Source organism: Poecilia reticulata, chromosome 7, assembly GCF_904066995.2.
Source record: "Poecilia reticulata chromosome 7, P_reticulata-male-v2, whole genome shotgun sequence".
Taxonomy (NCBI): domain Eukaryota; kingdom Metazoa; phylum Chordata; class Actinopteri; order Cyprinodontiformes; family Poeciliidae; genus Poecilia; species Poecilia reticulata.
Window position 1 is genome coordinate 30,426,445 of NC_088836.1, and position 14,801 is coordinate 30,441,245.

The 14,801-nt window shown below is 40.0% G+C and overlaps 2 protein-coding genes across 3 annotated transcripts in view; one reads left to right on the forward strand and one right to left on the reverse strand.

Annotated features, from left to right (window-relative positions):
• Positions 1–9,229, forward strand: LOC103467895 (vasopressin V2 receptor-like). 2 transcript variants are annotated; one of them, XM_008414623.3, is made up of 7 exons: positions 1–448; positions 3,557–3,831; positions 4,242–4,487; positions 5,515–5,661; positions 5,728–5,992; positions 7,256–7,441; positions 7,815–9,229. In XM_008414623.3, the coding sequence occupies exons 1-7, from the start codon at positions 262–264 to the stop codon at positions 7,997–7,999; spliced, it is 1,491 nt and encodes a 496-aa protein (XP_008412845.2). In that variant the 5' UTR covers positions 1–261; the 3' UTR covers positions 8,000–9,229. The 2 variants fall into 2 exon arrangements, with proteins under 2 accessions (XP_008412845.2, XP_017161449.2); XM_017305960.2 differs by lacking the exon at positions 7,256–7,441 and having other exon boundaries at positions 2–448.
• Positions 9,230–14,801, reverse strand: part of LOC103467894 (monocarboxylate transporter 1-like) — a 26,644-nt gene continuing 21,072 nt past the window's right edge. Inside the window, exons 3-5 of the mRNA XM_008414622.3 lie at positions 12,953–13,096; positions 11,541–12,335; positions 9,230–10,881 (exon numbers count right to left, since the gene is read on the reverse strand). Coding sequence (XP_008412844.1) covers positions 10,613–10,881; positions 11,541–12,335; positions 12,953–13,096 — 1,208 coding nt within the window. The 3' untranslated portion in view covers positions 9,230–10,612. The remainder of the gene's footprint in view (positions 10,882–11,540; positions 12,336–12,952; positions 13,097–14,801) is intronic.

The following is a 14,801-nucleotide window of genomic DNA, read 5'->3' on the forward strand; positions in this document are numbered from 1 at the left end:
GTACAACTGGAACGCAGCATCAGTCGGCAGGTGATGCAAGAGGACACGTACTCATGTCGGCTCATTGTGCTTGTATGAAAGCTCTTTGATCCGCTGCTCTGCATTGACGGGGGATCAAAGTGTCACCAACAGCAGCTCCCTCTTAATCTAAGCAATCAGCTGGAAATTATATCAGTTGTCCTTTCATCGACGTTCTGCCCACAGCCCCTCTTTTCTCCTCCTGGTGAATGCAGAAGGGGGCAGAGCAGAGGAAAGAGAGGGATGCTGGAGAGGGAGGAGATGAAAACAGGAGCCGGGGCTAGCGTGAGCAGCAGAGGTCACCGGGGATGGAAAGCACGCACACATGCAGCAGGCGCAGCATGGATGCAGCGTTTTGGTGCAGCAGCAGCAGCAGATCAGGTTGTCCTGGCTCCTGCAGACACTTTATGGGACGCTGAGGACGAGCTCAGTAAGTCTGAACCTTCTCAACTAAAACTGGGAATCTGTTAAACTTCACTGCAAAATCGCAATTTTACCAACTATTTTTGGTCTAGTTTCTGGTGTAAATATCTTGCTGCACTTGAAAGAAGACTAAACTAACTTACAAGAAACTTTCAGCAAGATTTGAGAGTTGGCTTCAGTTTGACTTTACTGATTAAAAAAGTACTAAAAGTTCCACTGGCAGATTTTTTCACTAATATATTTCTCCCAAATTATCTACCAGGAGAACTACAACTTTTTCACTATTAAGAAATGATTAATGCAAAACAAGCTCCTGTTGAAAAGTTGGCTTTAAGTTAGTTTTGTCTTCTTTCAAGTGAACTGAGATATTTGAATTACAAACTACTAAAAATACTTGATAATACTTGTATTTTTGCAGCAAAAACATGCATTCTTACAAAATATTTTTAATATTTTCTGGTGCAAATACGTTAGTACGCTTGAAAGACGAGACAACTAACATACAAGTAACATTTCAGCAAGATATAGGAGCTTGTTTTGAGTCAATAATTTCTTAATTTCTGGTTAACAGTAATTGAACACTGGCAGATTATTTATAACTTTGGAAAAATGTCTTGTTATAAGTGAAATTATTTCCAGTAGAACTAGAACTTTATCATCAATATTGAGGAATTATTGACTTAAAACAAACTCCTACATCTTGTTGAAAAGTTACTTTTAAGTTAGTTTTGCCTTATTTCAAGAGTATTAAGATATTTACACCAGAAACTAGACCAGAAATACTTGGTAAGATTGTGTAAGGCAGTGTAAGGAGGCAGTTTGATTCATTAAAGCCTCTCAGATTAATTAAAGTAAAACTAAAGAAGCAGAAAAAGATGCAGATTGATCGACTTTTCCTTTTCCTCTTGGCTTCTAAACAGAAACAGAGCAGAACAGCAGGTGACCAGACTTCTGACTGATGTCAATAAATCACTTTAATGCCTCACATCCATTCGGTTCAGCTGCAGAGGGAAGAGTATGTCCTGAATTATCTGTGTCCAAAACAGAGACAGTTTCAGTTTCATAGTTTGATTTGGGAATGCATTAATGGTACTTCACAGCAGCAGCTTTTCTGTCACACTATATTCGGCTCAGCAGGGGAACCAAAACACGCTCGGAGACTCGAGTTTCTCTGCAAGCCAGGAATGAAAAACCTCCACAGATCCTGATCAGAATTCCTGCAGATATCTTTTTCCGACATAAATCCATTCAAATTGTGCCTTTCAAGCGTTGCAGGTCCAGAGCTGGTTGTTTTTTTTTTGTTTGTTTTTTGAGTTCATATGCAGGTCTGCAGAGAATCAAAACGTGTTTTATTTAGATTGTCTGATTATTATGTTTTTAAAAGAAAAAAGTCGGATCTGATTTCTCTTTCGAGGGCTTTAATGGAAAATCTCATTAAGGGCTCATTAAGGGTGTTTCCATCTGTTTTTATTCTTAAATTAAAAAAATATTACCAAACTCAAACTAGTTACTCCTAATATGCATGAAATGTATCAATATTGTGTCCATGTTTTCACATTAAAATTGTTCTGAAGAGGCTTGACTGAAGATGTTTGATTTGTTTCATCCTCTGCTATTTGTTTTGCTTGACAATACTGGATTTGAGAACAGTTCTGGAGTTATTTTAAATATTGGATTCAAAGGCCTTAAGGCTCAACGTGTGTATCTGAACTTACAGACACTCTGATCAGGTAAGAAAAGACACAAATTAAAAAAATACCTGATAACTGAAAATAATCAAAATGCAGATTAGCTAGCAGCAAAAAAAAAAATTGCATTTTTTTCCCTTTGCAGATAAATATGGAGAGCGAAGAGTGCCAAATTGCAATAAATTTGGCACTCTTATTAAATAATTATTTAAACGTGTAACTATTTTTGTATAGCTGGAAAAAACCCCAGAAATAATTAATCAACTACGGAATTAATCATATGTGCCTGATTTTATTTTAAAAACTAGAAATAATTATTTCATGATTTAATTAATCATTTAATGTTTCTGTTCTGAAGGACATCATGGATTAATTTAAACTGACAACTTCCCCCATCAAACTCTGTCAGGTCAGGATTTTAAATTAAATGTTGAGGTTTTCTAAATTTCTAAAGTGAGATTATTCAGCTTCAAAAACAAAAAAAACTACAAATATATTAGAGAGAATTTAAAATGGTACAGGTAGAATAAACTCACACCGTGTTTTTAAAAGCCAAGGATAAAAAGCCCAAATTTCTACAAAACTAGAAAATATTTACAAGAAATGTTTTAAAAACTGCTTTGAGATTGAGCTTTAATCTAAAATTAGATTACCTTTCACCATCGCTGCATTATTGCGTGTTAATTATCCCAATTAGTGGCTCCCATTTGTCATCTGTCGTCAGCCATTCATGCCAGAGAAGATAACAGGGCCTATTGTGACTGGAGGCGACCTTTGACCTGGTGTGGTTATTAAACAGGCTGCAGAACAGTTGGTGGTCAGTCACCATGCACCGGTCAATTGCTGCCCAGCAGATCAGATGTTTTTGTGTTTGTCCTGAGCGAGGTCTTGTTGGGTGTAAACTTGGCACCTCATTTGCTGAGCGGCTCTAAATATCTGAGAGACAAAAACACAGAAAGCTGGTCAGGCTGCTGTGAACACGTTCATGCAACAAAGAGACAGGAAGTAAACAGGTTTTATCTGCAAAGAAGAGCCACTTCTTTGGTTGACAGAACTGGAGTATTAGAGCCACACTAATAAAAAAAATGTTATTAAATTACGGGAATAAAGTAAATTCATGGGAGTAAAGTCATAATGTCACAAGAATAATGTTGGATGACAATAATTTCAAAATAAAAAATTGAAAACTAAAACTATGAGAATAAAAGTTAGAATACTATACCTTTATTCTCATATAAGTTTACACTAGTAATATTTTATTCCCATAATTTCACTACTTTATTCTTTGGGTTTTTTTTTTGTATTTTTGTACTCCATCACCTTTGAAAATTAACTAAATGAATTCATGTGTATCTAAGTTTTGAGTCTAAAGTGTTTCAGCTGGATCTACATTTCAGTTTTTATTTATCTCTCTCTCTGCCTGGCAGCCATTATGCCGGTCTCCATGGTAACCGAGTCCCACCAGTTAACGGACTGGCCTGCGGTTTCCGAGGCGCCGCCGGCTGCCAACCTCACGGAGCTGGAGCGGGACCCCCTGCTGGCCGCGGCGGAGGTGGTGGTTCTGGCCGTCATCCTGCTGCTGGCGCTGGTCGGGAACGGGCTGGTTCTGGTGGTTCTGCTGCGGCGGAGGCAGAACCACAGCCCGCTGCACCAGTTCATGCTGAACCTGTGTGTGGCTGACCTGGTGGTGGCGCTGTTCCAGGTAAACGCGTGCTGACTTTTAATGGGTCCAGAACGTTTACGGAGAGCAGAAACGACGTAATCAAGCACTATATATTAAAAAAAGAAAAATATATATACTAAAAGTATATTTGGGGTTTATTATGGATGAACATCTTTAGTAATTTTTAAAAAGTTACAGAATTTAAATGTGTACCACTCAAAACCTGCTTATATCCAGATCAATATGCAGAAATAAGTGAATAGAACATTTTAAAGAATTGAGGCAACAAATAAATTCTGCCTTTATTGTACTAATATTTAAAATATGTCAATAGACGAAATCACAAAAGACAAGATATTTTTTCTCTCAACATATGCTCATGGTATGAGCATACATATCAAGTTAATATTTCCCCAGTGATTTTTTTCCCTGTGGTTTTCCTCCATCAGGTGTTGCCTCAGCTGGTTTGGGACGCCAGGGGGCGCTTTCCAGGCCCAGACTTCCTGTGCCGCCTGGTGAAATACCTCCAGGTTCTGGGGATGTTCGCCTCTTCCTACATGATTGTGGCCATGACCATAGATCGCCACTATGCGATCTGCTGCCCCCTGCAGGCGCACCGCAGTGGTGCAACAAAGCGCTGGAACACGCTCATTTTGCTGGCGTGGAGTCTCTCCCTGCTGCTCAGCTTTCCACAGGTAGCGAGCATGATGAGACATAAACCAGTTTAAAAATTACTATTAAGCTTTTCATAACTGATTAAAGGTGATCTATTATGTTTCTTTTTACTTTGAGATCATTAAAGTATTTTGAAATTGAACTGATCTAATTATTACAATTTTTGTGTAAAATCTTTCTAAGATAATGAGATAGTCTGGTCAGTTCTGGCTATCAAGAGCTCCTTTCAAAATTAGCTCTTTTATACGACAGTGTATTAGGGCCATTGCAGATAAAAAAAAATAGGGGGGAAAAAGAGTAACTTTCTGCAAAAAAACAAAAAAATATATACTGCTCAAAAAAATAAAGGGAACACTTCAGTGTTCACTTACATGTTAAAGTGTTCCCTTTATTTTTTTGAGCAGTGTATTTAGATCAATTTATTCAAACTTGGAAAAACCTGGAAATTACAGAGTTTGAAAAGTCAAAAAACTCCAGAAATCTTTATATCAATATCAGAAATTTTCTAGACAAAACAAAACAATTTCTGAGTTTGAAAAGTCACAAAATTTGCTACAGAGAGCACCAAAATTTTTAGATTAATATCCAAAATTTTCTAGAAAAACATGGAAGTTTCTGAGTTAGAAAAATCAAAAATTTGAAAGAGAAAACTCAAATTTTGAGATTAATCTAAAAGATTTTGTAGAAAATATTTGGAAATTTCTGATTTTCAAAAGTCAAATATTTTCTGCTTTTGAAACTCAAAAATGTTCTTGTTTTTTCTAGAAAATCCCTGGGGTTGATTTCAAACAGCTATACAGCGGTAAAACCAGCTGATAAGATTTGCTGGAACTCTGCTTGGGTTGCTAGGTAACAGGGCTGAAATCCTTTCGGTTGCTCGGTAACAGCGCAGCTAGTTGATTCTGACTTAACAGTTGGGAGGATTTTAAAACCAGACATCAAAAAACATTCTTGCTAAAAAACATCAGAGTGTTTTTATAAACATTGAAAATGTGAATTTTGTGTAATAAATCCTCTTTAACATCCACTCACCTGTTCGCCCTGCAGGTTTTCATCTTCTCCCGTTCTGAAGTGGCGCCAGGCGTCTACGAATGTTGGGGACACTTTGCCCAGTCCTGGGGCCTCAAAGCCTACATAACATGGATGACCCTGGCCATCTTCATCATCCCCGTCCTCATCATCACTTTTTGTCAGGTACAGAAGAGATGAGAAGTTTAAAAATGATTGCCGCTGGACTTTTTCCTCTGTCACCTCCATCAGGTGCGCATCTTCAAGGAGATTCATCAGAGTTTGTACAGGAGATCAGAGCGCCGCCTGTCCCCCACTCCTCTTCCTCTATCCAGACAAGACAGCCAGAGCGGAGGAGGAAGAGGAGGAGGAGGAAGGTCTGGCCTGCCGGTTTACGTCTCACCTCTCACCTTCAACAACCCTGGGAGGCCCAACACCTCTGATGGTGGATCGGCCCTTCAGATGAGTCCGGTCCGGTCCGGCAGCGCGTCTTCACAAACAAACAGCAGCTGTGCTGGTGAGACACTTTCAGTTCATTTATAATCGATTTATGGTCAGAAGTTCATGTTTACACATCAGGGGCTTCAATGTTAGTCTTTCTGAATGTTTGTTTTGTTATTGAACGTTGCAAAAAAAAAAAAAAAAAAAGAAAAAGGTACATTTATTGTGGATTTTCTCCCTTCCACACAAAGTCAAAATTTAACAGATAGCCTCAAATGTTTACATACATCCGTATTGGTAAGCTGCACGTTGATCACATGCTTTTTTTGTAGCTTTCAGCAACTATCTGGCACATTTCCTGCTAAGCTCATTTTAAATGTTTTGGTTTCCTGGTTCTGACCCATTTTTAAACAAAGTGCAAACATTTTCCCCAGTGTTGAGGTCAGGAAGCTTGATGCAAACTACATTTAATGTGTTTGGGATGATTTTCTGTGGCAAAATGTTGCTCTCACATAATAAAGCATGCAAAAAAACTAAAATGTGAAGTAAAAAATAAAATAAAGCTTAAAAAGTAAAGTGAATAAAAACCTAAATAAAAGGGAAATAAAAATAAATGTAAAATAAAACATTGAATACAAATAAATATAAAATTGAAAAGTACATATAAGTGAAATATACTAGTAAAATAAATAAAAATACAAATATAAGTAAAATAAATGAAAAACAAAACATTAGATCTGCAAAATAAGTAAAAATTAGAAAAGACATAAGTAAATTAAAATGCAATTAATAAATGAAAAAACAAATTTCAAACAAAAATAAAGGTAAAAATGAAAAATATAAATGTAAATAAAAATTCATGTAAATCTAAACTAAATAAAAAACATGAAAAATAAAAGTAAAAATAAAAAATATGAAAGTAAAATAGATAAAAATACATGTAAAACTAAAATAAATAAAATTAAAAACATTTATATAATTATATAAATTCACACTGACATGTGAATTTATATTGGTAGTTTATACAATATAAATTGCCAAGGCTCTATCTGATCTGGTGCTTTAAGACAAATATTGAGAAGAACTCTGTACCAACTATCAGCTATAGTGGTAATGGATGGAATAATTAAGACTAATTTTGTTTTTACTTCATTTTAAATCGACAGATAAAAATTTAAAATAATTCAAGTCTATTACATTTTCAGCCAGACTTGATGTATAGTTTGACCCTGTCTGCATTAGAGAAAATCCTCCCTCTTTGTTATACATGATCATCATCAGGGAATATTTTTCCAACTTGAAGTCAGACGTGTTGATATTCTGCAGTCTGACCCCACAGCGCCCTCTGTTGTTGGCTCCACACCCCCCCACAAAGCCCCAGTGGCCAGGGGTGGAGAGGTGACCGCTGCCATGTCAAAAACGGTTAAGATGACCCTGGTCATTGTTCTGGTCTACTCCATCTGCTGGGCCCCGTTTTTCAGCGTGCAGCTGTGGGCCGCCTGGGACCCCGACCCGCCTCAGAGAGGTACGGCCGACCCAAAAGACCCAATTCTGTCAAATTAAAGTTTGTTTTAACTCCAAAGCTATCATATCTCTTTAGGCACTTATGGTGTAATGAATATTCAACAAACGATACCATTTTTTATTGACGTTGACTGCTTGTGTTCGGGCTACAAAAAATACAAATAAAATCTATTTCTCATCTGTAGGAAAGGGTAATAAACTAAACTCGAAAACGAAGTACGTTTAGTTAGTTTTATAAACACACCATGTAGTTCCAGTTAGTTCCAGTTTGCCCCCACTAATTGCTGTGTTTTTTTCATCTCAGTTAAGAAAATGTTTTCTCATTTTCCGTTAACATAATAACCTTGATACTACCGAGTGTCTCATATTTACAGACACAGCGTTCACGCTGCTGATGCTGCTGGCCAGCCTGAACTCCTGCACCAATCCCTGGATCTACTCCGCCTTTTCCAGCAGCGTTTCTCCGGAACTGCGGCTGCTGCTGTTCTGCCGGAAGCCTCCGCATCGACGAGGCTCTTTCCCCAACGACTCCACGGCCACTCACACCTCCAACTCCTGACGGTCCAGCACTCCTCAGTCAGCGGCCGAGTTAATCACCTGAATAGCTAAGCCTGCAGTTTGTGACTTTTACATGTTTGGAAAAAATATGTAAAATACACGTATGCGTGGTCGTTAATAGTAATAACAACCACTTATACTAATAATTAAATCAGTCTTCTGTGTGAGAACCGTTGACGTCCCCAACGGCGCCCCGCATGCGCACATAAAGAACTTTGACGTCACGCTCTGTTTGCGGAAGTATTAACGGATGGAGCCGTTTATGGATCGATTTTAAATTTTAACGAAAACATTTTTTTTTTCGCTTCACACGAGTCACGTGATCAACTGCTAGGTGTTACTACTGGCAAAAACGATGAAGATAACAGGAAGTGATAGGTTTACAAAGTTGCTGCCATTTTTATCGGGTGAACAAGCTAATGGAAACAGCAACTGCAGAATTGTGTCGCTTCAACATCAGCAGAATGGCGAAATAGACTTGCGTTTGTAATGGAAACGTAGCTACTGACAGAGACGTCTTTCCTAAATTCATAGTCTTTAGACATTGTTTACATCTGGTAAATATGATTTACCGTCCGCATCTGGTTTCTTCTGGTGCAGAATTATGCATGTCTCATGTCGGTAAGATAAAAGTCAGATAAGCGACATGACCAGACAAGATGCTTTGAAAACAATTTGACAGTATCCAAATCAGTTCGGATATGGGGTTTTTTGTGGGTGAAAAGATAGGAATTGGGCCGTTCAGAATGAGGCGTCTTTTTAAGAGGGGTGCAGATTTTGGTTGCATTTCCCTCCTATTTGAATTGATCAAAGTTTTGGTGGCATGTTAAAAGGTGTGAAATGTTGAAAATCCACCTAGAGAAAAGTCAAAGCCGTTAGAAAGAGGAAACCTAGTTTCTAGTCAATTATTTTTTAAGTTGATTTACATGAGATTCCCACAGTGAAATGTCTATATTTTCACAGAATCAGGGATTGGATTAGGTAACCCAATGATTTCCCTGCAACTTGTGTAAAAAAGGAGATTCAGCTAACCAGTGGATAAAGGAATCTTTTGACCCTATATGGAAATGCATGAAGTCAAACTTTTGACTAAAACAAAGTATGCTCAAGTTTAAAAACATGCAAATGTAAACATCCACTCAGAACTGTTTGAGTTTATATGTAGACCCAATGGGGACAGATACTCATTTTAATAACTGTTCATTTTTTAAATAAAAAGAACTCAAGTGTGTTTAAGTCATAAAAGCCATTTATTCATGATCAACCAGAAACACACAAAACAATGAAACTCCCACTGCAACTAAGAGAATAAACTTTACAGAAAAGTAACAAGTATTTGTTCGCCATCTCGAAACATACACACAAAAAAGGTGCTGTGGCCAAATACAGTACCGTTCAACAAAAAAAAAAAAAGGAAAAGTTACATTATTTCTGTGGTTTCACCGTGTCTCGTTTTCTATAAAAATAATTTCTCTATCTGCTGTGATTGAAGGAACAACGTGGGTTGAGAGCAGAGGAATGTGTACACACTTAAAACAGCAGATGAAGAAGAAACCGCCCATGAAGCCGGAGAGATGGACTTCCCATTAGTACCGGAAACGGCTGAAACAGCTCGACATCCCACATTTGGTCGTGTCTAATTGAAAAATCCCTCCATTCTGGGTTCAAACCATCCAGAACAGACAACCTCACCGTTTCGCCTCTACATTTACGTGATATGACACTTTGTTCAGTTTCCAGATGATAAAAACTGGTTACAATAAAATAAAAAAAAGAGAAACTAAATACATTAAAAACCAACTTCCAGACATGATTATTGTTAAAAATAAAGGCTAAATATCTAATTTTATAGGGAATTTTGTGTTCCAATCACTAAAAAGGTGCCATGATGTGCGAGATAAAAACAAATCTGGACTCATTGAGTGTCAATGCGCCACAATCAGCTCCAGACTGGTGTGTTAATACTGCAGGTGGACCACAGTGAAATTGTTCATCCTCATCCTTATGTTGCATGATGAGCCACTCTGTGTGGAAGATTTCATAATAAAAAAGATAAACAAGGACAGTCAGCTGGTTGCAGTCCTGTCCTTTTATCTGTAAAGTCAGAATGAAAAAGGTTAAAAACACCCTACCTACCTAAAATACACATTTCCCCGTGCGTTAGTAATCTACATCACTGCTCCTACTTTTTAAACTTTCCTGCAGCACCGCAGCTAACAGATAAACGTCCCTGCGATCACAAGAAGCGAGCTTTTTGTTTACGTACAGTGAAGCGCAGAAGGCGGTGGGGGGAACCGTTAGTAGTAAAAATAAATGGGTCAAGTCAGTCTGTTCTCCGTTTGGGTGGTTTAGAAGGAGAAATGTGAAGTTCTGGATGTTTGCAGCAGCTCCAGACCCTGAGAGTAAATGTAAATCCTTGTTTCTTAACCGTCTACTGGTGTTTTCAAAAAAATTAAATAAAAAGTACCTGTGCTCAAAAAGCTTTTCCAAAAGGCACAGAAAATACGACGACCCGAGCAAAAACACGTTGCTATGGCGTCAGGGTTGTGGTGCGTGGCTGTGACTGCTGCTCTCCTGTGTGTGTGCGTGTCGCAGTCCATCCGCCCTGCCAGCTTTACACCGTGTCCTCGTCCATCTTGGCGACGTCGGCCATCGTGACGGTGCCCGAGTCGTGCGATTTGGGTTGCGTGGGAGATTCCAACATGGCGGCACGCTCCTCTTTGGGCTCCTCCCGCTCCTTCCTCTCCTCCTCTTTCTTCTCCTTGTCCAGAAGGCGGTAGTTGATGCCCATCCCGACAAACAGGAAGATGCTGGCGATGATGAGGATGATGCCGCAGGTCAGGTAGGTGTAGTCGTAATGGTGGTAGTAGTTATAGAAAGTACCTAAAGGAAGGAATCGGGAGGTTAATTTTTTTTATCCACTAGGCTTTACCAAAGTTCACATTTTAGAAAAAAAAAAAAATCTAAAAAGTGTGGCAGGCATTTATCAGTCACTCCAGTTTTTGAAGAAATTCATAAACATACACAGAAAAAAAAAACAGATCAATGCATTTTTCCATGCCAATTGATGGCATATTGCAAAACTTCCACAAATATGGTCAAAAACTTTGGGTTCAGTGATGCCAACTCCCACCTGCAGGTGGCAGTAATTACTTCTATGCTGATGCTTAATCCTTGATGTCAAGTTAGCCTGATCATTTATAATAATAAAGCTATTTAAGTTCTTTAAACTTGCCATGGCAACAGGCCTGCATGTAGAGTAAAGCCGACCCAGAGAGCGAAGAAAAGCAGAATATAATATAAGCAGTTTAAGTTGTTTTACACCCGTTTCCTTCAGTGGTTGTTGCTGCAGCGCCCCCACAGGTGAGGAAACGAGTAGGTTTTTAAAAGGGTTTGGTTTGTTTGACAGTAGTTTGAAAGCGAACCACAGCAGCTGAAAATGTATTAGGAAGTACTAGTACTTAAAAACCATTAGTAGTTACTGATAAAACAGAATGTGAGCAGTTGTATGGCTGCTCACATTCTGCATGTGGAAGACTTACTTGTTAGAGGCGGTCCCAGCAGCACAGGTGCGCACTCCACGATGGTGACCAGACCCACGGCTGAAGAAAACCTCTGGGCTCCCACCAGGTCCATCAGCGTCTCGAACAGCACCGCGCTCAGCCAGCCGAAGGCAAAGCCAAAGAAGATGGCGTACACCACAAATCCAGAGAAGTCTTTCGTCAGCGGTGCGAACACGTGACACACGCCGTTGTAGAGAACAGAGGCAGCAAAGAAGTACTGCACCTTGGGCCGGACCCACTTGGTGTTGGCCAGCATCCCCATGGAGGGCCGGGCGAACATGTCGACAAACGCCATGATGGACAGCAGCAAGGCGGCCTTCTCCTTGCTGATTTCCTTACTCTTGGCGTAATTGGAGAGGAAGACGAGTGGCGAGAAGAGGCCGAAGAACATGACGATGTTGCCCATCAGGTAGAGCAGGAAGCCGCGGTGCTTGAAGAGTGTCAGGTCGATGAAGGTGTTGATGGTCTGCAGGACCGTCTTCTTGGGCTGAGCCGGTGCACTGGCGTCGCCTTCCGGTTTGGCCGGCTGCGGTTTGGGTCCGATGGGCCTCATCAGCGATCCGGCCACGCAGCAGTTCAACAGCAACCCGCCGAGGATCAGGAAGCTGCCTCTCCAGCCGAACTCGTCGTACAGCCACGTGTTGAGGGGCGCCAAGGTGGACAGGAACACTGGGCTGCCTGCCATGGCGATGCCGTTGGCGATGGGCCGGCGGATGTAGAAGTACTTTCCAATCATGGTGAGGGCGGGGTTCAGGTTGAACGCCAGTCCCAACCCTGGGAAGAACATGCAGGGGAGGTTAAATGAGGGGCGAAATGTAGCTGCATTTCTGTTAACCAGAAAATTACACAAACTGAAACTACGAAAATAAATTAGCTGAATTAAAAAAAAAAATTCAAGTTTTTTGGTGAAGTTTTTGCGCTATGATGAGGTGGCAAAAACAAAGACGACAACAGGAAGCGGTCTTCTTCGTGGTTTGTTTGGGTTTTTTTTTCCTCCTTCGGACAAGCTAGCTCAACCAAAGCTTCGCTCAGTTCATAAAAAGTTGTTATTCAAATGCGTTTAATCCTCTTTTGTAAAATGGCCGACTTCAATTTCCCCAAAATGCTGCATATGTAGCCGCTCCAAAGTAGGAGCTTGAAGCCCCAATGCCTGAATAAAACGCCAGCGCCTCCTCTGATGGATGAATTATCAATATCAGTCGCTGCCACGAATCTTAACTTATCATTTGAACAAACTTGTTCATGTGATTTTAATTTCCTTTCTTATTTAATGAAAACACAGCAATTGTGAAAGTGTTTTTTCGACATTAGCAGAACATAGACAAAGATTTACACATTTGTAATGGAACCACAGCCGTTAAGAAGAATGAGAGATGGAGATAAACTCTTACCTCCTACTACGCCAATGAAGAAGTAAAGTTGCTCCACGGTGTTGCAGAAGGAAGCAGCAACCAACCCCGAACCGGCCAGACAGCCACCCAGGATGATGATTGGTCGACTGCCAAATTTGTTCACCAGGATGCTGCTGATTGGACCTGAGCAGGACAAGAGGAATAGAGATTTTTTTTTTAATTAATGTTTTGCAATCCAGATTCCCTGGAATGCAAAAAATGATCAGACTCTGAACTATCAAAGTTTTCATGACTAAAAAAGGATTAATAAACATCTGGCTGCTATAAAACAATCTCAGGACAGAGGAAAACTTGGAAAATGTGTGCATCACCCAATCAACCACTAGAGGGCGCCATGTTAGCAAAAAACAAGACAATTATTGCGTAACTGAGACAGAAGGTAGGCCACGGGAGGGTGGAAGTGTGGAGCTGGCAGAGAAAAGAAAAATATCTTCTCGTGTGGCGCTTTGTGGTGGAATCTCAATGAATCTGGTCTCCAGACGGAGCCATGCTGAGATTCTCTGCTGGTGTAAAATAAAGTTCAGTTCCTGATCAGTGGCTCTGTGAGCAGCCATGCTGGGAGAGAGGATAGCAGCCAGAGGATTGCTCCAAGCTTCATTTCCCTCTCTCCAACATTTACTAGCTTTTTAAAAACTGTATTTTATTTGAATTAGTAGCAGAAATAAAAACTGCCATTCTTTAAAACTGTGCAAAAAATAAAAAAATAAATAGAGACACCAGGAAAGCACAAGAAGAACTGAACTTCTGCATTATGGTGGAATCCACCACTGGTGGAATCCACTAACTCACTCTTTGGTTACCTAGCAACTCACTCACTCTTCGGTTACCTAGCAACAATGTGTTAAGTAACTGGCACAGCAGCAGTCTATAGTTCTTATAACTGCTTAAAAATTGAAAACAGAAAAGGTCAAGCCACCAGTTTGGCAGTATTTCAAACATTTAAAAACAAAAAACTAAATCAATAATTATCTATTTTGACAATTATCGACATCATCTGATACAGAATATTTAAATCGTGATAAGATTTTCAGTCCCAAGTTTAAACTTTGTGAAGATGGATTTTAGAGATGCAGAGAAATCAGCAGGTGCCCGAATCAGCGTTTTCTGACTGAAGAGTATCTGGTTGGGAAACAGAAAGCATACCACACCCAAGTCCTAGCAACCCTCTTCTGTGTGGAAGTTGTGACAGAGTGAAGACTACTCAGTTGTTTTCAGAATCACTGAGCAAGACTGAAAAAGCTCCTAATAAACCGTTTCTCCAGCGATGTGGTGCCAAGACTGTTTCTATTGTATGTATTAATTAATGTTAAGGTATATTTGACATTTGAACTATTAAAATAAGCGGTTCCAAATGTTTTGGAGGAGCTTTCCAGGCTTCACAGGTGGCTGTAAATACCAGGGGTTCAACTTCCAACAGGAAATCAGAGCCCGTTCCCCTCTCAAGGTGGACACAGCCAATTATCTCAAGTTTTCAACATGAGTTACTAGAAATAACCCAGAACTGCAGCTTTCTTCGATCAGCTCAGACATAACGCATCAAGTGTTGCAGCTGCTCACTACCAAACATCCTTTCCCCACTTATCCAAAATAGGATTGCACATCCACATACAGAGCGAGAAGGCTGGAAGTATAAAATAAGAGATGATTTCAGAAGCGACGCTGTTCCAGATACGCTCCAGGAGGCCCCTGGCCCTTATAAAACATGGCGGCTCTGCCCTTGAAACTTGGCATGAGGCTGGAAAGGTCGGAGTGGGGGTTGGGGGATACGTGCATATCCACACCACCGAGAAACGCTTTGCCTCTGTTGTGTCTGCCACCGAGGTCGAGT